This window comes from Nerophis ophidion, linkage group LG06 (genome assembly GCF_033978795.1).
Source record: "Nerophis ophidion isolate RoL-2023_Sa linkage group LG06, RoL_Noph_v1.0, whole genome shotgun sequence".
NCBI lineage: Eukaryota > Metazoa > Chordata > Actinopteri > Syngnathiformes > Syngnathidae > Nerophis > Nerophis ophidion.
In genome coordinates, this window is record NC_084616.1 from 71616112 (window position 1) to 71641316 (window position 25205).

Sequence of the window (25205 nt, forward strand, 5' to 3'; positions counted from 1 at the left end):
TGCAATGTTAATATTTCATCATTGATATATAAACTATCAGACTGTGTGGTCGGTAGTAGTGGGTTTCAGTAGGACTTTAAAACAATAATTTTATTGTGTGTTGACCCTGTGAGGAGGCGGCGACTTGACCAGGGTGTACCCCGCCTTCCGCCCGAATGCAGCTGAGATAGGCTGAACCCCCCCCCCCCCCCCGCGACCCCAAAAGGGACAAGCGGTAGAAAATGTATGGACGGATGGACCTTACGGTGTGTTGCTGCTTGTATTAAGTCTGCACCAACCTTTATAACCCCGCCTTCCGCCCATGTGCAGTTGGGATAGGCTCCAGCGTCCCCAAAAGGGATAAGCGGTAGAAAAATGGATGGACGGATGGAATAAAAGGCATGACAATGAAATATATTGTCTTTTGAAACACTGCAAATTGCAACAAAAAAAAAAAAAAAAAAAGAAAAGCTCAGCTTGTGGTGATAATAGATGCATTATGAAATAATTCAATGTTTTATTGGTTGTTAAGGTGTCCTCGGTGCAGCATGGGACACTCAAATGTTTTGTATGAAAGAATGAAAACGGCATGTGTGCTCTGTCACAACTTACTTGCGTCCTTAAAATTGATTTAAATGAACACAAGTAGTGAGAATCACCTCTTAATGGATTAACAAAGACATTGTAAGCAGGCCCTCTCTTAGGGACCTCACAGGAGACGCTGCAAAAGCGTGAGCATGTCCGTATATTTACCCGTTTTAGAGTTTAAAGGAGTACGACAGAAAAATAAATCGTCCCTGCATATGTAGTGGCCAGGTGTCCCAATATTTTTGCCTGTATGGTGTATACACGAGACATTTTATAAAAAAAAGGACACATTTTTGTCGCTCCTATTTTGTGCATGGCTACTTGGAAAGTTGCACCCGACACGTCACTCATGTAAACGTTTCAGCTGCAATCCCAGCATGCACTGGGAGAAAGGGGTTTGAGGACAAGCATTCCAAGAATATACAAAAATATGCCCGCCGCGTTTTTTTAAGACAAGTCTTCTAAAAATGTGTCATAGTGCTCGAAGTCTAGTGTTTTGACAGGAGAACTTTGTGTGTGCGTAGCTTTAAGACTCGCCTGTACGGCGCCGACGGTACATTCGGCAGCTGCTGGACCACAGATGAGATTAGCTGGAGACGGACGCCCTGAGCTTCTGCATTTTTTTTAGTGGTCGTCGAAGCAAAAGAACGAGGCTCGTAGGTTGCGGAGAAATATTCCACAGGAGGCTTCCTCTTCCCTGACTGAATGATGAAAATGTCTGTCAAGTAGATACACAAGTTAGTGGAATTACTGGAAAGTGCGCGCGGATCCACAGCTTTTGATTTCCGTTTGGAGTCTTCAGTGAGACGGAGGGTCTTGTTGGTCCTGTGCTAGTTGTTTGTAGTTCTGTTGAGCAGCCATGGCCTGCAAGCGCTCCCTTTGGGCCTGCCGGGCTTTGGTGTACAAGAAGACCCCGATGAACACCAGGACGGTGCCCGTGGCGCTGAGCAGGGTGATCTGGTTGCTGAACACGATGACGCTTAACCAGACGGACATGGCGTGCTTGACCGTGCTCGCCACGCTGAGGGAGAGAAGAGAGTTAGAACCAGGGCTGGGCGATATGGCCTTTTTTTAATATCTCGATATTTTTAGGCCATATCGCGATATACGATATATATCTCGATATTTTTGCCTTGGCCTTGAATGAACACTTGTTGCATATAAGCACAGCAGTATGATGATTCTATAGTGTCTACATTAAAACATTCTTCTTCATACTGCATTAATATATGCTACATTTAAACTTTCATGCAGAGAGGGAAATCACAACTAAGTCAATTGACCAAAACTGTATTTATTAAACAGTTATGAAAGGCCTACTGTAACCCACTATTACCGACGACGCAGTCTGATAGTTTATATATCAATGATGAAATATTAACACTGCAACACATGCCAGTTTAGTTTACTAAATTGCAATTTTAAATTTCGCGTGGAAGTATCATGCTAAAACGTCGCGTGCGCGTGACGTCACGCATTGTAGAGGACGTTTTGTTCCAGCACCGTTCACAGCTATAAGTCGTCTCTTGTCATCGCATGATTCCACGGTACTCCGGACATCTGTGTTGCTGAATCTTTTGCAATTTGTTCAATGAATAATGGAGACGTCAAAGAAGAAAGCTGTAGATGGGAAGCGGTGTATTGCGGTCGCCTTTAGCAACACAAACACAGCTGGTGTTTCATTGGTTTTGATACGGTGCCATCTTGTGGGCCAGTTAACTCACTGCTGGTGTCCTTCTATTTCCCCCCCCAAACGGAGTGCCATGTTCCTCTTCCAGCCATGCATAGCGTTTCTACTCGTATGGATTTCTCATTCATTACTTCAAGCAACGTTTTTAAGTTTTGATAGTATAACTAAAACTGTTTACTTACTAAATCGGCCTGTGTGTGGTGTTTGTACGAGTGTTTTCATCCATATTTGTGCGTGCTATCAATATGTAATGACGCCAGCAATGTTAGCGTTAGCTAATTTGCTAACACATTTACGACACGTTTAGTGTTTCACAACAGCATTCTGTTGGTAGGGCAGCACGGTGGACAGGGGTTAGTGCATGTGCCTCACATAAGGTCCTGAGTAGTCCTGGGTTCAATCCCGGGCTCGGGATCTTTCTGTGTGAAGTTTGCATGTTCTCCCCGTGACTGCGTGGGTTCCCTCCGGGTACTCCGGCTTCCTCCCACCTCCAAAGACATGCACCTGGGGATAGGTTGATTGGCAACACTAAATTGGCCCAAGTGTGTGAATGTTGTCTGTCTATCTGTGTTGGCCCTGCGATGAGGTGGCGACTTGTCCAGGGTGTACCCCGCCTTCCGCCCGATTGTAGCTGAGATAGGTGCCAGCGCCCCCCGCGATCCCAAAAGGGAATAAGCGGTAGTAAATGGATGGATGGATAACATCTATATTTTTTAAATAAACTAAACTAAAATTGAAGTGCAAATGAAAATATAGCTTCACCACTTTAATTATAATTTTTGCATTTAAGTAACTTGTCCATGACTTTAAGCTCAAGACTTCTTCTCTTTGTTTGATATTGTCATTACTGCTACAAGTGGGTACTGAGTACCGCAGCATCCCATACCGACCACAGCTGAGAAAAAGCTTGTGGCCCAACAAATTATGGTTAAGAAACGCTGAAATATATCAAATAAATGAATAAAACCAACTAGCATGTTAAGGTGGTTGTGCATCTTTTGATGCCACGCAAACGCGATGTATCGGCCCATGTGTGATGTATGTACGAGTGTTTTCATCCATGTTTGTCAGGGGATTCTATCTTGCTTCAGAGTAACTTTATTAATTATTACAAAACTTCAATTTTTAACTTTTTTGAGTGGATCATTATTGTTCTGTGGGTGACAGGATCGCTAAGATGACGGTTGATGAAGCGCGGTAGCGAAGGTCGTGACTTGTGAGTAAAGCATGTTCAATTCAAACTGACACTATTATTATTACTATTATTATTATTATTAGCTAAGAGGATTGTTGATGAAACGTGGTAGCAGAGGTCGTGACTTGTGAGTAAAGCAAATTAAATTCAAACTGAAACTATTGTTATTATTGTTATTCTTATTATTCTTATTAGCGTGCGTGATTTAGAGAGACTTCTGAGGAAGAAATATTGTTGAGTTACAAACTTTGTGTGGTGTTGCATCCTTATTTGTGATTATTCCAAGTTAATTATCAGATTCTGCCCGTCTTTTTTAATGCTCCTGAAGTGAATGTGACAGTGTGTCATAGTTATGATGAGCAGCTGGATAAGAAATTCATAGAAGGCCGTGTCGTTTGTCCAGAATCTTAATGGTCCTAGGAACCGGTATCAAAAAAAAACAGTATTCGGTATGACTCACAGGAGAAAACAAAACAAAAATTCCTGAGAACATTTTCATCCTGGCGGTACTTAAATGGGCTATAATCATTTCCTAGTGTATTGTGGATGCACAAGAGATACTGAAATTAAAAAACTAAAATTGAACATGGAAGAAGCCTTTAGAAAAAAAATACACACAACCAAAGTTATTGCCAAAAATAAAGCAAAATTGGACGACAAAGGACAAAAAAGTCCCCAATACACACTAATAATTCACTTCTTTTTTTTTAATTCAAGCGAGTTTCTTTGATTGTTCTGAACTCCTCTTTTAATGCCAGTGTTGTATTGAGCAGAGTATTGTTTCCTGGAGGAGTCATGTTGGCTGATTTAGACATCAAACTAGCAGAAAAAAATCAACAGTGCCCCTGCTGGTGGCAGCCAAGTGGTGCACTCTCATTTTACCTTGGTTCTTTTCAAGACACATTTTACCAAACAATTCCCCACATTTAAAGGAAAACTGCACTTTTTAAAAAAAATGTTGCCCCTCATTCACAATCCTTATGTAAGACAAGAACACATGTGTTTAAATTTTTTTTCATGCATTTTAAATATCAAATAAATGCGATCAAAAGTCAGCTTACAATGGAACCATTGGGAGTCGCTCTATTCTGCCTATAAAGCCCTTAAAAACATCCAAACACCTCCATTAAGGTTGTATATACATGATGTAAGTATATATGTAATATAGTAACAGGCACATTTATAATAACATTTTATAATTATGTATTTCGATCATTTTAAGCATATGCGGTGCATTCATTTCAAAAACCCATTACGACAATTTTTTGGGTTGTTTGTTTCATCAACATCACTTATTACTCACTGCAGACTTTAGGAGAGCCAACATCACTTACAGTACAATGTATGCTGTCATTACAATGCTGACTGATAAAATGTTGTTATATTCCTGTTTGGCTGAAAAAAAGACTCATAATCCTTGTGAAAAAAGTGGGATGAAACCAAGCCTCTTTTCGTGTCGTTCTCGCCATTTCCAGGTCCAAACTGGTTGTCAAAGTGCACGAACTATTGCTCACTGCAGACTTTAGGAGAGCCAACATCACTTACTGTACAACGTCTGCTGTCATTAGAATGCTGACTGATAGAATGTTGTTATATTCCTGTTTAGCTGAAAAAAAGACTCATAATCCTTGTGAAAAAAGTGGGATGAAACCAAGCGTCTTTGTGTCGTTCTCGCCATTTCCAGGTCTAACCTGGTTGTCAAAGTGGACCAACTATTGCTCACTGCAGACTTTACGAGAGCCAACATCACTTACTGTACAATGTCTGCTGTCATTAGAATGCTGACTGATTGAATGTTGTTATATTCCTGTTTAGATGAAGAATGACTGATAATCCCCGTGAAATAAAGTGGGATGAAACCAATCGTCTTTGTGTCGTTCTCACCATTTCCAGGTCTAACCTGGTTGTCAAAGTGGACCAACTATTGCTCACTGCAGACTTTACGAGAGCCAACATCACTTACTGTACAATGTCTGCTGTCATTAGAATGCTGACTGATAGAATGTTGTTATATTCCTGTTTAGCTGAAAAAAAGACTCATAATCCTTGTGAAAAAAGTGGGATGAAACCAAGCGTCTTTGTGTCGTTCTCGGCATTTCCAGGTCCAAACTGGTTGTCAAAGTGTACAAACTATTGCTCACTGCAGACTTTATGGAGCCAACATCACTTACTGTACAATGTCTGCTGTCATTAGAATGCTGACTGATTGAATGTTGTTATATTCCTGTTTAGATGAAGAATGATTGATAATCCTCGTGAAATAAAGTGGGATGAAACCAATCGTCTTTGTGTCGTTCTCACCATTTCCAGGTCTAACCTGGTTGTCAAAGTGGACCAACTATTGCTCACTGCAGACTTTACGAGAGCCAACATCACTTACTGTACAATGTCTGTTGTCATTAGAATGCTGACTGATAGAATGTTGTTATATTCCTGTTTAGCTGAAAAAAAGACTCATAATCCTTGTGAAAAAAGTGGGATGAAACCAAGCGTCTTTGTGTCGTTCTCGGCATTTCCAGGTCCAAACTGGTTGTCAAAGTGTACAAACTATTGCTCACTGCAGACTTTATGGAGCCAACATCACTTACTGTACAATGTCTGCTGTCATTAGAATGCTGACTGATTGAATGTTGTTATATTCCTGTTTAGATGAAGAATGATTGATAATCCTCGTGAAATAAAGTAGGATGAAACCAAGCGTCTTTGTCGTTCTCGCCATTTCCAGGTCTAACCTGGTTGTCAAAGTGGACCAACTATTGCTCACTGCAGACTTTAGGAGAGCCAACATCACTTACTGTACAATGTATGCTGTCATTAGAATGCTGACTGATAGAATGTTGTTATATTCCTGTTTAGCTGAAAAAAAGACTCATAATCCTTGTGAAAAAAGTGGGATGAAACAAATCGTCTTTGTGTCGTTCTCACCATTTCCAGGTCTAACCTGGTTGTCAAAGTGGACCAACTATTGCTCACTGCAGACTTTACGAGAGCCAACATCACTTACAGTACAATGTATGCTGTCATTAGAATGCTGACTGATAGAATGTTGTTATATTCCTGTTTAGCTGAAAAAAAGACTCATAATCCTTGTGAAAAAAGTGGGATGAAACCAAGCCTCTTTTCGTGTCGTTCTCGCCATTTCCAGGTCCAAACTGGTTGTCAAAGTGCACGAACTATCGCTCACTGCAGACTTTAGGAGAGCCAACATCACTTACTGTACAACGTCTGCTGTCATTAGAATGCTGACTGATAGAATGTTGTTATATTCCTGTTTAGCTGAAAAAAAGACTCATAATCCTTGTGAAAAAAGTGGGATGAATCCAAGCGTCTTTGTGTCGTTCTCGCCATTTCCAGGTCTAACCTGGTTGTCAAAGTGGACCAACTATTGCTCACTGCAGACTTTACGAGAGCCAACATCACTTACTGTACAATGTCTGCTGTCATTAGAATGCTGACTGATTGAATGTTGTTATATTCCTGTTTAGATGAAGAATGACTGATAATCCCCGTGAAATAAAGTGGGATGAAACCAAGCGTCTTTTCGTTTCGTTATCGCCATTTTCAGGTCTAAACTGGCTGTCAAAATGTACCAACTACTTGAAATATGCCGTCGTCCTTCTACTATCCAGGCGACAGGCATGATTTATGATCCACAATGATATTTAACAAGCATGGAAGCGAGGAAACAGCTGACCAGTCGCGAGTGGGCAACATACTATATAAGTAGTCTGTCTGTGTCTACAATACCACAAATAGTTGGCAATATTCATGTCAGGAAATGTAAATGGAATATTGTAATGTATAATGTATGGTTATTGATGGAATACAGGACCTACACATGGCGCCGTTGTAAGATGACTTTCATTTAACTTTGAGTTAGAATGCATTAAATAAAAAATAAATCCGTCGTCATGTCTTTCATAACAATTGTGAACAATAGGCAAAATTCCAAAAATAGTGCACTTCCCCTTTAACCAATCAATCCAGGATTATGTCCATCTCCACCTCAATGTCTGGGCAATTAATAGTGATAAAAAAAAAGTTGTATGCTACCTGAAGGTAACGGGAGAAATGCGTCCCATGAGAGCGTAGGCGGTGACGCTCTGGAGGTGGAAGAGGCCGCCGTTAAAGAGCAACAGCAAGACGATGTCTCGACTGAAAGTGAAGCTCTCTCCACTCTTCTCAGTCATTGGAGTTTCCTGGAATACAAGACAAACATCAGACAATTTTCCGAGTTTGGACAGAAAAGTTATTTTCTTCCGAAGGCGTAATTAATTTAGCCATTAAGTCTGAGGGTTGCTGGTGCAGCAGTTTTCTACTAAAGAATGAGAATACTTGTGTCAATATAGCATATGATATAAAACTATATGAAATAAACATCAGTGTAAGGTAGGGCTGGGCAATATGGCCTTTTTTTAATATCCCAATATTTTTAGGACATGTCACGATACACGATAAATATATTGTTACGGCTACTCTGTCGTTCCAAAGTTTCGAAAAAATAAAAATAAAGATTGCAGAGTAGCCTTGAGGAGGAGGTTTTATGACGCACTAAATTCCTAATAAGCACTCGCGGAGATACTTGTAGATTCAAAATTTTCCAATTTATTTTCACAAACAAAAAATATTCACCGTGGTTGACTTTCTATATAATACAAAATAACTTATTTAGTGGTAGACAAACAATATCACTCCTCACTCCTTCAATATGACAGACAGACAAAGGCCACACCCAGCTGTGCGGTCTTCCTAATTATAGGAGGAGGACGTTGCCCACCAGGAGGAGCGTGAGCAGCTGAAAACAATCAGTCAATATAATTTATCTGAAACATCCAATAATCCATCAATATCATCATTGGCATGATTCGATTCCATTGTCAAAACAATTATTAAATAAATAATATAAATAGGCTCCAACATATATCGATATTTTGCCTTAGCCTTGAATGAACACTTGATACATATAATCACAGCAGTATGATGCTTCTATGTGTCTACTTTAATCCAATCAATCCAATCCACTTTATTTATATAGCACATTTAAACAACAAGAACGTTTCCAAAGTACTGCACAGCCATGTTAAAAACAATATTAAAAAACAATATTATGCTCCACCAAAGACTGAATAAACATAATTTAAAACATTCTTGTTCATACTGCATTAATACATGCTCATTTTTTTAAGTTTCATGCAGAGGGAAATCACAACTAAGTCAATTAGCCAAAACTGTATTTATTAAACAGTTATTAAGCAGTGGCACAAACATTCATGTCATTTCAAAACAGAAAGTGCAAGATTGTCAAGAGACATTTTAAAACAAGCTATAAGTGCACTTTTGTGAATGATGTCACTAAGATGACATATCAAAACAACACTAAATTAAAGTGCACTTTTTGTACAGAACGCCACTAAAATAGTTAAAAACAAATAAAGTGCACTTTTGTGCATGATGTCACCCAAGATATTTCAATAACTGTCAAATAAAAATGAGCTGCATAATAGCTTCCTGCGGACGTTGTCTCTTCCTATTGTTAACTCTTTTTTTCCATGTAAGATTTCCCAGATTAAAATGTATTACTTCAAATATGAAACACTTTTTCATATTTTTATTTGTATTTTTGTTCCTATATTTTTGTAACAAAACAACTATAATACATATAAAACAATAAGACTTATTTTACGCAAACAATATGTAAAATATGCACCAAAAATATGGAAAAAAACTGTTACATTTGTTCTTTCTACAAATATGAGGTAATTATATTTTAAGCATGATTATATATATATATATATATATATATTATTTAATAATTATTAGTATTTATAGTCTCACATTTCATCTTTAAGTCTTGTCTTTTCATTTTATATCTGTAAATTTTATTAGTGTAATGTTACTAATCCTTTATTCATTTAATCACTTATATTCCAGGTGAGGAATAATGATTTGATCTAATATATTGCTGCAGCGATTAAGTGAATTAGATCGGACTTCCATCAGTTTTGTATGTAAAGACTTTAGTGGGGCAGTATAGCTCGGTTGGTAGAGTGGCCGTGCCAGCAATTTGAGGGTTGCAGGTTCGATTCCCGCTTCCGCCATCCTAGTCACTGCTGTTGTGTCCTTGGGCAAGACACTTTACCCACGTGCTCCCAGTGCCACCCACACTGGTTTAAATCTAACTTAGATATTGGGTTTCACTATGTAAAGCGCTTTGAGTCACTAGAGAAAAGCGCTATATAAATATAATTCACATACAGTGTTCTATTTTATCTGAAAATACTTCCTTCGGCATTTTGTTGGTGTGGCACAGGCCGGAGATGTTGACATGCAGAGTTTCAAGCACTCCTTATTCTCTAGTGGGTGACTTCTCAAATGATGCTACATTAGCAGTGCTGCTACTTTTTGTAGCAACGCTTTTGCCGCATAAATGTTGAACATATTCCCACTTGAAGCCAAACCACCGCCAGACGATGGTTTTGCTTGGGGATTAATTCTTCCTCTATTTGTAACCAGATTCGCACCTTCTCTATCCCGTATTACCGCCCGCACCTCACTGTTAGCATCACAGCTAACGTTACTAAGTCGCTACCTGTCTGCTCGGCGGGAGCGTGTGACATTGCACACGTGACGTATGTAAGAGGGTGCGCTTGGTTTACGTCTCTGAGGAGAGACAAGAAAGAGTGGGAAACGCATGCAGTGTAATGCCCGCAACTAAAAGCAACTGCGTGAGAACGTATACTCGAATATCACGATATAGTCATTTTCTATATCGCACAAAGACAAACCTGCGATACACCGAGTATATTGATATATCGCCCAGCCCTAGTGTAAAGTGTATGTAGTGAAGTTATTATCAAGTGAGATGTTTTTATTCAACACTTAGGAAAAGTTAAGTGGACCTACCAAGAGGAAAATCCATGCTGGGATGAGCATGATGATAGCTGCTGCGCTTGTGTAAAACTGTAGTTCTGGAGGGCTGCGACAGGTGAATTCAAATCAACAAAAGTAGAATTTGAGTTGTAAACGGCTAGATTGTGTTTTTTTACCTGAACCTGTAGGTGTCGCCACTCAGTAGTTTCTTGGAGAATACATTCTGTAAACTGAGAGAGAGTTCAGTCAAGTGGCATGCCGTAGAAATTAGGGATGCACCGATTAATCGGTAACCGAATATATTCGGCCGAATATGGCAAAAAAAGCCACATTTGGCCTTAGGTGGAATGAGTTAAAAACAAGGCCGAATAGTGGCATGTGACGCAAGTTTTTAACGCGGTGACGCAATCATTGATTGATTGATTGATACTTTTATTAGTAGATTGCACAGTACAGTACATATTCCGTACAATTGACCACTAAATGGTAACACCCGAATAAGTTTTTCAACTTGTTTAAGTCGGGGTCCACGTTAATCAATTCATGGTACAAATATATACTATCAACATAATACAGTCATCACACAAGTTAATCATCATAGTATATACATTGAATTATTTACATTATTTACAATCCGGGGGGTGGGATGAGGAGCTTTGGTTGATATCAGAACTTCAGTCATCAACAATTGCATCAACAGAGAAATGTGGACATTGAAACAGTGTAGGTCTTATTTAGTAGGATATGTACAGCCAGCAGAGAACATAGTGAGTTCACATAGCATAAGAACAAGTATATACATTAGAAGTACATTTGAGTTGTTTATAATCCGGTGAGATGGGATGTGAATGGAGGAGTGACGCGGTGACGTTGGGATATGTTGTGTACCTGTATAAGTGTATGAGGTTACAAGCACACACTTATTGAGATTTAGTTGGGCCTCTGTTCACATTTAGCCTGTTGTGTAGGCTACCTGTATAAGTGTAAGAGGTTACAACAGGGGTCAGGAATCTTTTTGGCACAGAGAGCCATGAAAGCCAAATATTTTCAAATGGATTTCCGTGAGAGCCATATCATATTTTTCAACACTGCCTAATGCGTGCATTTTTTAGGTAAAACCAACATTTTTAGAGTATAATAAGTCTCTAAATTATTTTTATTAACATTGTTATTTCTTGAACAGGTGCGGTAGAAAACAGTTGGATGGATTAAAATACATGAGAATGTTTTATATTTTGAAAGTTATTTTACCAGCAGAATTATTCATTACTTATCCTGTTAAGCAAAGTCAGCTAAGATGTATCTGAGAGCCAGATGCAGTCATCAAAAGAGCCGCATCTCGCTCTAGAGCCATAGGTTCCCTACCCCTGGGTTACAAGCACACACTTAATTGAGATTTACTTAAGCCTTCTGTTTACATTATTAGCATATCTACTGTGGCTAAGCAGACTTTTGCCAAAAGGACAATATTTCATTTGTTGTGGGTTTATCCACTTTAATGCACTTTATTTTTTTTTGGAATGCATGTTTTGTTTGAAGGCCTAATATAAATGAAAAACTGTGGGTTTTTTTTAAAACCAAAGACTACTGGAATATTTAAAAAATGTCAATATTCAATAAAAAATTACTTTATTTGAAAAACATGTCTAAATATTTATTCTAAGCTATTTATGCAATATTTAAAAAATTGTGAAAAACTGCCTTCATTATTCGGTATTCGGCCTTCGGCCAAGCGTTTAAATTTTATTCGGCTTCGGCTTCGGCCACAAATTTTCATTTCGGTGCATCCCTAGTAGAAATACATTGCAGTGGTGGTGGTGGGGGCTAGTCATACCAGTCCATAATGTTGGTGGAGAGGGCGGCGGAAAAACCAAGCAAGTTGAAGCTGAGTTCTGTGGCCGTGCAGAGGGCCAGGCCCGCCATGACGGGGAACAAGGAGAGGTTCACCCACAGGCCTGTAGGAGGAGGATTGATAGAAGAGGTGAACTGAGTGCAATTAGCAATTCAATTAAGACTAGGGATATCCGAATATATTGGACTGTCGATATTATCGGCCGATAAATGCTTTAAAATGCACTTTAAAAACAATGTGCATTTCAGTGCGTGGAGTCAGTCTGTGGAACAACTTAGGGGACGAGTTAAAAACGTGTTCTAGCATGATTCAATTTAAAACACTGTTTAAAAAAGAAGTACTGAAGAAGTACGATGAGGAAAGAGAGTGATGCCCTCAGCACACCCCTACGACTATCAGGTACTGTTAAACTCACTAAAACACTAGCAACACAATAGAAAGATAAGGGATTTCCCAGAATTATCCTAGTAAATGTGTCTAAAAACATCTGAATTCGTCCCAATGCAATCGCGTTTTTTTTTTGTAGTCCGTCGCTATCAATATCCTCAAACACGAATCTTTCATCCTCGCTCAAATTAATGGGGAAATTGTCGTGTTCTCGGTCCGAATAGCTGTTTTTGTTGGAGGCTCCCATTAAAAACAATGTGAAGATGTGAGGAGCCCTCAACATGTGACGTCATCGTCTGCGACTTCCGGTAGAGGCAGGGCTTTTCTGTTAGCGACCAAAAGTTGTGAACTTTATTGTGGATGTTCTCTACTAAATCCTTTCAGCAAAAATATGGCAATATCGCGAAACGATCAAGTATGACACATAGAACGGACCTGCTATCCCCGTTTAAATAAGAAAATCTCATTTCAGGAGGCCTTTAAAATTGTGTGATCTATGTACCTGTGTACTCTCCGAGGATCAACCTGGACATGATGACAGTAAAGATGGGCGCAGAGCTCTTCACCGTCTCTGCAAAGGACACCGCCACGTTCTTCAGGCTCACCAAGCCCAAAACCACCGTAGTGAACCTGGCGATGCGACACAAAGCTTGTCACCACCGGATTGGACGAGAAGCTTGAGCAGTTGTATTTACTTCCTTCTTGTTATTAATGCAGAAGTAGCGCAGTCTTATGTCGTAAGACGGTGCATAACCTGTCTTGGGGGAAACTCTTACCTCATCAATCCAACAAAGAGCATAATCATGATGAAATTGGGGGGGAACTCGTTCCTGGACTTGTGCTGGTAAAGGCAGCAGGGCACGAACATCTTGAAGAAGCCAATGATGGTGGTGGAGAGCATCTGCACGGCACCTGACAAAGACGAACAGGAAAAAGCAGGCAGAGAGGAGAGACGGTGCGGGTTAGCAGAAAGGTGTTTAGCAGGTGAGCATAATGCAGCGGACTCTCCCCAAATTACAATAAACACCTCCCAGTCAACTACCAGTAACATCACTATAAGCCTGTTGCATTCTAGAAATATAAGCAGCAGCTCAGCCTGCTCGCAGTCCTTAAGGTGAAGGCTAATTAGCTTTTAGTGTAATGTTAGCTCATTTTGCGGTGTGTGCATGCGTACGTGCGTGTGTGTGTTACGGACAGCAAAGCCCTTCCTGTCTGAGGGTAATAACAAGCATTATTGACCTACAGTTAGCAACTAAGTAATTTCACTTGACCTTTTTCTGTGTTGAAGCAGCAAAGAACACAACTAAAAATTGTAGGCTTCTTCACGCAACGAAGCCGGCCTACTTCACCACAGTCTGTAGTCTATTGCCCCCCAGGCAGCGATGAGATAGAGACCTGATGGTGGCGACAGGCCAAATTGCACTGTTCCTCACACCCACCCAGCCCCCTTCCCCTTCCGACACCACCTTAACTAACAAATATTCTGGGGGAAACACTGAAACGTGTGCGAAACTGGAACATAAGTGCCCTGTAATAAAGGAGCTGGTTGGATCTCTCAGTGAGGAGGCTCACTGCGGTCTGCCAAATTTTAGAACTGTCTGCATTAATTTATTTACAATAAATCAATCGATTATCGACATTTACGAAACGATTTTCTAATTGTCTATGTCCAAATTGAGATGAATCTAAAAATTGATTATTTCCCCCACCCCTACTTGAGACGTTACCAAGTCCTTTCAGGATTTCGCTTGATTTTTTTTGTGTGATTGTTATTGGCCTAAAATACCCGAATTTGTGAAAGTTGCAGCAATAGTTGCAATCTTTTGGGTCTTATTTTTTTCAAAAACATAAAAGGCAACTTGTGCTTTTATGATTTTTAAAAATGTTCCTAGTAACCTTTTGCTCAAAGTACAGGGTTCCAAAAAAATAAGGAAAACAAATACTGTGTTGATGTTGTACTCCTTTCATAACACACAGACATAAAAGTACACCCTAGATGGCAAAAAAAGCACATTGTCAGAACTCATTGTCAAAAAGTACTGTTCTGATTCATTATAACTAATAATAGTAACTCAAAAATGCAAATCAGTAGAAATTGCACATGAATGCTGAAAATGCTAACAGTTAGCACTAGGGATTATTGGTATCAGAATCTCACGATACCATATCACAGTATTAGGGCCACAGTACAATATTATTGTGGTAAATGTAAAAAAAAAAAAAAAAAAAAAAAGACTTTAAAAATAACATTGTGTTTAAAATTGAGTGGCAGGGATATTTAGTATTAAACAAACATACCGTAATAAAGCACAAACATGATGCTCGGAAGTTCTAATCATATTTACAAACCCCGTTTCCATATGAGTTGGGAAATTGTGTTAGATGTAAATATAAACGGAATACAATGATTTGCAAATCCTTTTCAACCCATATTCAGTTGAATATGCTACAAAGACAACATATTTGATCTTCAAACTGAAATATTTTTTTTTTGCAAATAATCATTAACTTTAGAATTTGATGCCAGCAACACGTGACAAAGAAGTTGGGAAAGGTGGCAATAAATACTGATAAAGTTGAGGAATGCTCATCAAACACTTATTTGGAACATCCCACAGGTGTGCAGGATAATTGTAGATATATATATATATACATATATATTTTTTTTTTTTTTCAAGACTTTAAATTTGGCGGTGACTCTTTGTTGTGAAGGCGGCAGCCATAACAACAAATCGCTGCAGGATACCTTGGATACTTTGTAGTTCCTGCTTTATCTACACAGTTGACGTGTGTGTTTGAATGCCACTTAGATACAAATTTGATTGGTGAAAATAACGTTGATTGGCGAAAATGTGCATAAAAATTGGATAATAAATTGGTCACAAAGCCAACAGTTGTGTAAACAAGGAGTAGAACTGGCTCATTTTTCATTATCTTCTCCAAGACTTTATGCCAGGGGTCACCAACCGTTTTGAAACCAAGAACTACTTCTTGGGTACTCATTAATGCGAAGGGCTACCAGTTTGATACACACTTAAATAAATTGCCAGAAATAGCCAATTTGCTCAATTTACCTTTGATAAATAAATCTATATATATAAAAAAATGGGGATTTCTGTCTTGTCATTCCGTCGTACATTTTTTTTCCTTTTACGGAAGGTTTTTGTAGAGAATAAATGATGAAAAAAACACTTAGTTGAACGGTTTAAAAGAGGAGGAAATAGGAAAAATAATGGAAATACAATTTTGAAACAGTTTATCTTCAATTTTGACTCTTTAAAATTCAAAATTCTACCGAAAAAAAGAAGAGAAAAAATTGCTAATTTGACTCTTTTTTCAAAAATATTTAAAAAAGAATTTATGGAACATCATTAGTCATTTTTTCTGATTAAGATTAATTTTAGAATTTTGATTACATGTTTTAAATATGTTAAAATCCAATCTGCACTATGTTAGAATATATAACAAATTGGACCAAGCTATATTTCTAACAAAGACAAATCATTATTTCTTCTACATTTTCCAGACCAAAAAATTTAAAAGAAATTCAAAAGACTTTGAAATAAGATTTAAATTTGATTCTACAGATTTTCTTGATTTGTGAAGTGAAGTGAATTATATTTATACAGCGCTTTTCTCTAGTGACTCAAAGCGCTTTACATAGTGAAACCCAATATCTAAGTTACATTTAAACCAGTGTGGGTGGCACTGGGAGCAGGTGGGTAAAGTGTCTTGCCCAAGGACACAACGGCAGTGACTAGGATGGCGGAAGCGGGAATCGAACCTGCAACCCTCAAGTTGATGGCACGGCCGCTCAACCAATTTGCCAGAATAATTTTTTTGAATTTTAATCATAATAAGTTTGAAAAAATATTTCACAAATATTCTTTGTCGAAAAAACAGAAGCTAAAATGAAGAATTAAATTAAAATGTATGTATCATTCTTTACAATAAGAAAATAAATTTACTTAAACATTTATTTAAATTGGCAGGAAAGAAGAGGAAGGAATTTAAAAGCTAAAAAGGTATATGTGTTTAAAAAGCCTAAAATCATTTTAAGGTTGTATTTTTTCTCTAAAATTGTTTTTCTGAAAGTTATAAGAAGCAAAGTAAAAAAATAAATGAATTTATTTAAACAAGTGAAGACAAAGTCTTTAAAATATTTTCTTGGATTTACAAATTCTATTTTAGTTTTGTCTCTCTTAGAATTAAAAATGTCGAGCAATGCGAGACCAGCTTGCTGGTAAATAAATAAAATAAAAAAAAAATAGAGGCAGCTCACTGGTAAGTGCTGCTATTTGAGCTATTTTTAGAACAGGCCAGCGGGCGACTCATCTGGTTCTTACGGGCTACCTGGTGCCCGCGGGCACCGCGTTGGAGACCCCTGCCTTATGCTATCCCTTACCCAGCATGCTCGGCTGCCCCTCCAGCAGCGACAAGATGTACTTGTTGAGGAAGAGGGTGCAGAAGCTGAAGAAATACCAGAGGCCCAGGTAGGCGAGGGAGCGGCGATTCAAGACCCCGGAGCCGGCCTTGATCACGGTGGTCTCCGTGACCGTGATCTTCAGCACCTGGTCGCTTGGCAGGCTCTCGCTGCGAGCCAACACCACTCGCTCCTGACGGATACGAAGCGGGACCAGAAGGCGCCACAGCGAGTCCCTGCTGCCCGGCATTGCCCCTGCTGCCTTGGACCCCCTGAGAGGAAATAGGCAAAAGGGTCTCAAGCAGGGGTTGTGTGACTAAGGCATCTTCTGATGTTCTTGAGGGCCTTCTGGTATCTATGCAGCACCTGCAACGCAACAAAGGGAAACAAAAGTCAGGAAGTTAATGCTACAATGTCATGTGCACCACATACCGTATTTCTTTGAATTGCCGCAGGGTATATAGTAGGGGTGCCCACACTTTTTCTGCAGGCGAGCTACTTTTCAATTGACCAACTCGAGGGGATCTACCTCATTTATATATATCATTTATATTTATTTATTTATGAAAGAGACATATTTGTAAACAAGTTAAATGTGTTTAATGATAATACAAGCATGTGTAACACATATAGATGTCTTTCTTTCACAAAGACAAGAATATAAGTTGGTGTATTACCTGATTCTGATGACTTGCATTGATTGGAATCAGACAGTAATGATGATAACGCCCACATTTTCAAATGGAGGAGAAAAAATGTTGTCCTTTCTGTACAATACCACATGAAAGTGGTTGGTTTTTGGCATCTAATTCATCCAGCTTCCATACACTTTACAAGAAAAACATTGGCGGCAAATTCCGTGGCTTGCTTGATTGACATTCACGGCACCCGAGGGTCTTGTGAGATGACGCTGGCTGCTGCCAGTTCATTATTATGAAAAAATGACAGAGAGGAAGGCGAGAAACACTTTTTATTTCAACAGACTTTCGCGCCGTCCCTTCCGTCAAAACTCTAAAGGCCGACTGCACATTTCCTATCTTCACAATAAAAGCCCTGCTTCATGCTGCCTGCGCTAACAAAATAAGAGTCTCGGAAAGCTGGCGTGCACAAGTGATGTGCACGCCAGCTTTCTGAGGGATCGCTTGTGCACGCCAGTTTTCCGAGACTCTGTATTTAGTTAGCGCAGGCAGCATGAAGCAGGGCTTTTATTGTGAAGATAGGAAATGTGCAGTCGGCCTTTAGAGTTTGGACGGAAGGTACGGCGCGAGAGTCTGTTGAAATAAAAAGTGTTTCTCGCCTTCCTCTCGGTCATATTTTCATAATAATGATCTTGCAGCAGCCAGCGTCATCTCACAAGACCCTCGGGTGCCGTGAATGTCATTTAAGTGACGTCTTGGTGAAGATTGATGATCACTAATTTTTAGGTCTATTTTTTTTAAAAGCCTGGCTGGAGATCGACTGACACACCCCCCGCGGTCGACTGGCAGCTCGCGATCGACGTAATGGGCACCCCTGGTATATAGTATGCGCCTGCCTTGAATTACTGCCGCGTCAAACTCGCTTCGCAAAATAATTAGCGCATGCTTAGCAGTATTACCGCCAGGTCAAACTCGTGACGTCACGAGGGACACTTCCCCAGTCATCATTTTCCAAAAGGAGGAGGCTGATTTCAATATCAGTAATTTGAAATTGCATAAAGGGAAGAAGATTAAGAGCTATTGAGTAGGATTTAAGGTCCAAGCTATTGAATACCTGTACGCTAAAAAGAATAGTAAGCAGCTATGTTTTTTTAATATACCGTAGCTGCGTGTGCCAAATATGAGTCATTAAATGACTCCCGCCTCCTGGTGGTAGAGGGCGCTGGACAAGCAGGTAGAGAAGGCCAGTAATGTGGTGGGAGTGGAGCTGGACTCTCTGGCGGTGGTGTCAGAGAGGAGAAGTCTAGCAAAACTCCTAGCCATTATGGACAACACCTCCCACCCACTACACTCGGACCTTGCGGAGAGAATGAGCACGTTCAGTGGAAGGCTCAGACTCCCTAAATGCAACACGGAACGACAGAGGTCTTTCATACCGACAGCCATCAGACTGTATAATGCATCTGTTCCTTGACTGCACTTAAATGTAGAATATATTTATACTATTCATATATTATATGTTATATATTATTTATTATTATTGTCTATTGCAGGGGTCACCAACGCGGTGCCCGCGGGCACCAGGTAACCCGTAAGGACCAGATGAGTCGCCCGCTGGCCTGTTCGAAAAATAGTTCAAATAGCAGCACTTACCAGTGAGCTGCCTCTATTTTTTAAATTGTATTTATTTACTAGCAAGCTGGTCTCGCTTTGCTCGACATTTTTAATTCTAAGAGAGACAAAACTCAAATAGAATTTGAAAATCTTAAGAAAATATTTTAAAGACTTGGTCTTCACTTGTTTGATTAATTCATTTATTTTTTTACTTTGCTTCTTATAAATTTCAGAAAGACAATTTTAGAGGAAAAAAAATACAACCTTAAAATGATTTTAGGATTTTGAAACACATATACCTTTACCTTTTATATTCCTTCCTCTTCTTTTCTGACAATTTAAATCAATGTTGAAATATTTTTATTTTTTTGATTGTAAAGAAAAATAAATACATTTTAATTTAATTCTTCATTTTAGCCTCTGTTTTTTCGACGAAGAATATTTGTGAAATATTTCTTCAAACTTATTATGATTAAAATTCCCCCAAAATATTCTGGCCAATCTACAGAATCTGTAGAATCAAATTTAAATCTTATTTCAACGTCTTTTGAATTTCTTTTAAAATTTTGTTCTGGAAAATCTAAAAGATATAATGATTTGTCTTTGTTAGAAATATAGCTTGGTCCAATTTGTTATATATTCTAACAAAGTGCAGCCTGGATTTTAACCTATTTAAAACATGTCATCAAAATTCAAAATTCTAAAATAATCTTAATCAGGAAAAATTACTAATGATCTTCCATAAATTATTTTTTTAATTTTTTCAAAAGGATTCGAATTACCCAGTTTTTCTCTTCATTTTTTTCAGTAGAATTTTGAATTTTAAAGAGTCGAAATTGAAGATAAACTATGTTTCAAAATTAAATTTTCATTTTTTTCGTGTTTTCTCCTCTTTTAATCCGTTCAATTAAGTGTTTTTTTCATCATTTATTCTCTACAAAAAACCTTCCGTAAAAGGAAAAAAAATGTACAACGGAATGACAGACAGAAATACAATTTTGTTTTTAAATATATAGATTTATTTATTAAAGGTAAATTGAGCAAATTGGCTATTTCTGGCAATTTATTTAAGTGTGTATCAAACTGGTAGCCCTTCGCATTAATCAGTACCCAAGAAGTAGCTCTTGGTTTCAAAAAGGTTGGTGACGCCTGGTCTATTGTGAGTGAACTGTGGTGCTGAATTTCCCCCAGGATCAATAAAATACTTTTTATTCTATTCTATTCTATTCTAGTGATCCTTCTTGCGACTACTCGGCTGCAGAAGAAGTGACAATGAGTGACGTGATATGTGCTGGGACGGATATGACGCGGGGGTGCACGACGGACCTTTTAGGATGTAACACTCCTATGCTGGCTATGTAAACAACAGGGCTGAAATGAAGCATGTTCCAGTCCTAAATACCCAGTGTATTATCTATACCAGGGGTGCCCATTACGTCGATCGCGAGCTACCAGTCGACCGCGGGGGGTGTGTCAGTCGATCTCCAGCCAGGCTTTTAAAAAAAATAGACCTAAAAATTAGTGATCATCAATCTTCACCAAGACGTCACTTAAATGACATTCACGGTACCGGAGGGTCTTGTGAGATGACGCTGGCTGCTGCAAGATCATTATTATGAAAATATGACCAAGAGGAAGGCGAGAAACACTTTTTATTTCAACAGACTCTCGCGCCGTACCTTCCGTCAAAACTCTAAAGGCCGACTGCACATTTCCTATCTTCACAATAAAAGCCCTGCTTCATGCTGCCTGCGCTAACTAAATACAGAGTCTCGGAAAACTGGCGTGCACAAGCGATCCCTCAGAAAGCTGGCGTGCACATCACTTGTGCACGCCAGCTTTCCGAGACTCTTATTTTGTTAGCGCAGGCAGCATGAAGCAGGGCTTTTATTGTGAAGGTAGGAAATGTGCAGTCGGCCTTTAGAGTTTTGACGGAAGGGACGGCGCGAAAGTCTGTTGAAATAAAAAGTGTTTCTCGCCTTCCTCTCTGTCATTTTTTCATAACAATGAACTGGCAGCAGCCAGCGTCATCTCACAAGACCCTCGGGTGCCGTGAATGTCAATCAAGCAAGCTACGGAATTTGCCGCCAATGTTTTTCTTGTAAAGTGTATGGAAGCTGGATGAATTGGATGCCAAAAACCAACCACTTTCATGTGGTATTGTACAGAAAGGACAACTTTTTTTCTCCTCCATTTGAAAATGTGGGCGTTATCATCATTACTGTCTGATTCCAATCAATGCAAGTCATCAGAATCAGGTAATACACCAACTTATATTCTTGTCTTTGTGAAAGAAAGACATCTATATGTGTTACACATGCTTGTATTATCATTAAACACATTTAACTTGTTTACAAAAATGTCTCTTTCATAAATAAATAAATATAAATGAGGTAGATCCCCTCGAGTTGGTCAATTGAAAAGTAGCTCGCCTGCAGAAAAAGTGTGGGCACCCCTGATTTATACAATAACACTTCAAGGTGGCAGAGGGGTTAGTGCGTCTGCCTCACAATACGAAGGTCCTGAGTAGTCAGGGTTCAATCCCGGGCTCGGGATCTTTCTGTGTGGAGTTTGCATGTTCTCCTCGTGACTGCGTGGGTTCCCTACGGGTACTCCGGCTTCCTCCCCCTTCCAAAGACATGCACCTGGGGATAGGTTGATTGGCAACACTAAATTGGCCCTAGTGTGTGATTGTGAGTGTGAATGTTGTCTGTCTATCTGTGTTGGCCCTGTGATGTGGTGGCGACTTGTCCAGGGTGTACACCGCCTTCCGCCCGATTATAGCTGAGATAGGCACCAGCGCCGACCGCGACCCCAAAGGGAATAAGCGGTAGGAAATGGATGGGTGGCAGCGGTGGGATAAAGAGATCACCAACAGAGCAGAATGGGAGGGGGAGTTGTCCAAGGATAATTCTCTCGTCGTCCGCACTACACGTGAGGAGCCGGGCTAACAGATAGCAGCGGTCTGATAGCAGTTTTCTAAACTGGACTTTCAATCGAAGCAGGAGGTAATAAAGAAAGATCTCCATCGAGACAGAGAGACTTTTAAAACTGAAAAACGATAAGGAAGACTTCTATAAACAAGTTATTGATTCTTTTGATCAGAAGGAGCTGGCATGGACTTCATTTATAAGTAAAGGTAAGACCATAATAACGTTTTTTTTTTATTAAATGTGCTTTCCATGATGGTATCCTTACCATCCATCCATCAATCTTCTTCTGCTTGTCCGTGGTCGGGTCGTGGGGGCAGCAGCCTAAGCAGGGAAGCCCAGACTTCCCTCTCCCCAGCCACTTCGTCCAGCTCTTCCCGGGGGATCCCGAGGCGTTCTCAGGCCAGCCGGGAGACATAGTCTTCCCTTACGTGTCCTGGGTCTTCCCCGTGGCCTCCTACCGGTTGGACGTCCTCCCTAGGGAGGCGTTCGGGTGGCATCCTGACCAGATGCCCGAGCCAGCTCATCTGGCTCCTCTCCATGTGGAGGAGCAGCGGCTTTACTTTGAGTTCCTCCCGGATGGCAGAGCTTCTCACCCTATCTCCAAGGGAGAGCCCCGCCACACGGTGGAGGAAACTCATTTTGGCCGATTGTACCCGTGATCTTGTCCTTTCGGTCATGACCCAAAGCCCATGACCGTAGGTGAGAATGGGAACGTAGATCGACCGGTAAATTGAGAGCTTTGCCTTCCGGCTCAGCTCCTTTTTCACCAAAACGGATCGGTACAACGTCCGCATTACTGAAGACGCCGCACCGATCCTATTGTCGAGCTCACGATCCACTCTTCCCCCACTCGTGAACAAGACTCCTAGGTACTTGAACTCCTCCACTTGGGGCAGGGTCTCCTCCACAACCCGGAGGTGGCACTCCACCCTTTTCCGGGCGAGAACCATGGACTCGGACTTGGAGGTGCTGATTCTCATTCCGGTCGCTTCACATTTGGCTGCGAACCGATCCAGTGAGAGCTGAAGTGTGATGAAGCATCCTTACATCACACTCAAACTTTTACTGCATGGCTTTGGTAAGTGCCGGAGTGAGAAGAGGTTTTAAAATAATTAGCGCATGCTTACTTTTACCGCATGCCTTTGGTAAGTGCCGGAGTGAGAAGGGGGGTTTTGAATTAATTAGCGCCCAGGCGGCAATTCAAGGAAATACAGTATAATACAAATGAGCACATTTTACGTTTGCAAAGCGACTGTTTACTGTTCATCAAAGCCTAATCATTGCGACACATCTACTTAAGTCTCACCATCGTAAACATTGATCAGAGTTCACTTATAAAATAAATGACATTATGTTATGGAAATAAACGGGGAAGAATAGATTCTTACCACGAACCGCTACTGTAGGTGACAGTGTGTGTGTTCCTCCCGCGGACGTAACACAAGCAGGAAGTTGCACGCTAGGGTGAGCTAGCGGCCGCTCGGTGTAGCGTGGGGGGCAAAGGTGTGGAGGCGAAAGGCCAGTGGAGCTTCCACGTCGGTGTTCATGGCATGAGAGGGAATACTGTGACACAATAACCACTTTCTAATCTGTCCAGGAGAGTCTGACTTTTGGACGTGGCGGCTAACGACGTCAAGCTCATCGTTCTGCGGCGAAATATGCACGCCTTCAAAGTAAAATATCAGCGTCAAAATTATTGGTTATTTTCGTCGAATTCCAGTGTAAATTTTGGATATGTTTCGTATAAATGATAATTACTATGAAGAGGTGACATACTATATTTAATTATCGATTTTTAATCGACGTGAATTGACTCGGTGTGTGTTTTATTTTTTAAACAAATATTGTGTGTTTCAGGAAAAACTGTCAAAACTTGACTAAGTGGACAATTGATTTACGAGTAACGGAGGCGTTCAAGATCTACTGCAGTTTTGAAATTGCTAAAATTCCGACAGAACTCTGGCCTTTGTTCACAATAATGGTTGAAAATAAGGGTGTGGGAGAAAAAAAAGATTCGAATACGAATCGAATGGAATACGTTGTGCGATTCAGAATCGATTCTCATTTTTTTTTTTAATCGATTTTTTAAATGTTTTTTTTTTTAATCAATCCAACAAACCACTACACAGCAATACCATAACATCCGTCCATCCATCTCTACCGCTTATTCCCCTTGGGGTCGCTGGTGCCTATCTCAGCTAAGAATACCATAACATCCATCCATCCATCCATTTTCTACCGCTTATTCCTTTTCGGGGTCACGGGGGGCGCTGGCGCCTATCTCAGCTACAATCAGGCGAAAGGCAGGGTACACCCTGGACAAGTCGCCACCTCATCGCAGGGCCAACACAGATAGGCAGACAAAGCAATCCAATTCCAAAACCAAACCTGACCCAGCAACACTCAGAACTGCAATAAACAGAGCATTTGAGAGGAGACACAAACACAACACAGAACAAACCAAAAGTAGTGAAACAAAAATGAATATTATGAACAACAGTATCAATATTAATTATAATTTCAGCATAGCAGTGATTAAAAATCCCTCATTGACATTATCATTAGACATTTATGAAAATTATAAAAAAGAACAATAGTGTCACAGTGGCTTACACTTGCATCGCATCTCATAAGCTTGACAACACACTGTGTCCAATATTTTCACAAAGATAAAATAAGTCATATTTTGGTTTGTTTAATAGTTAAAACAAATTTACATTATTATTGCAATCAGTTGATAAAACATTGTCCTTTACAATCATAAAATCTTTGTTTTTTTAATCTACTACTCTGCTGGCATGTCAGCAGACCGGGGTGGATCCTGCTGAAATCCTATGTATCGAATGAATACAAAATCGTTTTGAACCGGAAAAATATCGTTTTTGAATCGAGAATCGCATTGAATCGAAAAAATCGATATATTATCAAATCGTGACCCCAAGAATCGATATTGAATCGAATCGTGGGACACCCAAAGATTTGAAAACTAATCAGACATGCACGCATAATTAGCTTATTGACATGTTTTTTTCTTTT

At 39.8% G+C, this 25205-nt stretch overlaps 1 protein-coding gene across 1 annotated transcript; it reads right to left on the reverse strand.

Annotated features, from left to right (window-relative positions):
* Positions 1 to 456: 456 nt before the first annotated feature.
* Positions 457 to 23830, reverse strand: LOC133555206 (solute carrier family 35 member E2A-like). The gene is made up of 9 exons (XM_061904786.1): positions 23558 to 23830; positions 16967 to 17350; positions 13338 to 13473; positions 13064 to 13191; positions 12157 to 12277; positions 10499 to 10552; positions 10356 to 10428; positions 7506 to 7651; positions 457 to 1588 (listed from the first exon to the last, which is right to left on the reverse strand). The coding sequence occupies exons 2-9, from the start codon at positions 17232 to 17234 to the stop codon at positions 1366 to 1368; spliced, it is 1149 nt and encodes a 382-aa protein (XP_061760770.1). The 5' UTR covers positions 17235 to 17350; positions 23558 to 23830; the 3' UTR covers positions 457 to 1365.
* Positions 23831 to 25205: the final 1375 nt, after the last annotated feature.

Excerpts from the sequence above, each read along its gene's own strand:
- LOC133555206 (XM_061904786.1), bottom strand. The coding sequence starts at position 17,234 with ATGCCGGGCAGCAGGGACTCGCTGTGGCGCCTTCTGGTCCCGCTTCGT. Across the intron at positions 12,278-13,063 it reads GATCCTCGGAGAGTACACAG|GCCTGTGGGTGAACCTCTCC; the intron begins GTACATAGATCA and ends CTCCTCCTACAG. Across the intron at positions 7,652-10,355 it reads CAGCATGGATTTTCCTCTTG|GAAACTCCAATGACTGAGAA; the intron begins GTAGGTCCACTT and ends CTTGTATTCCAG.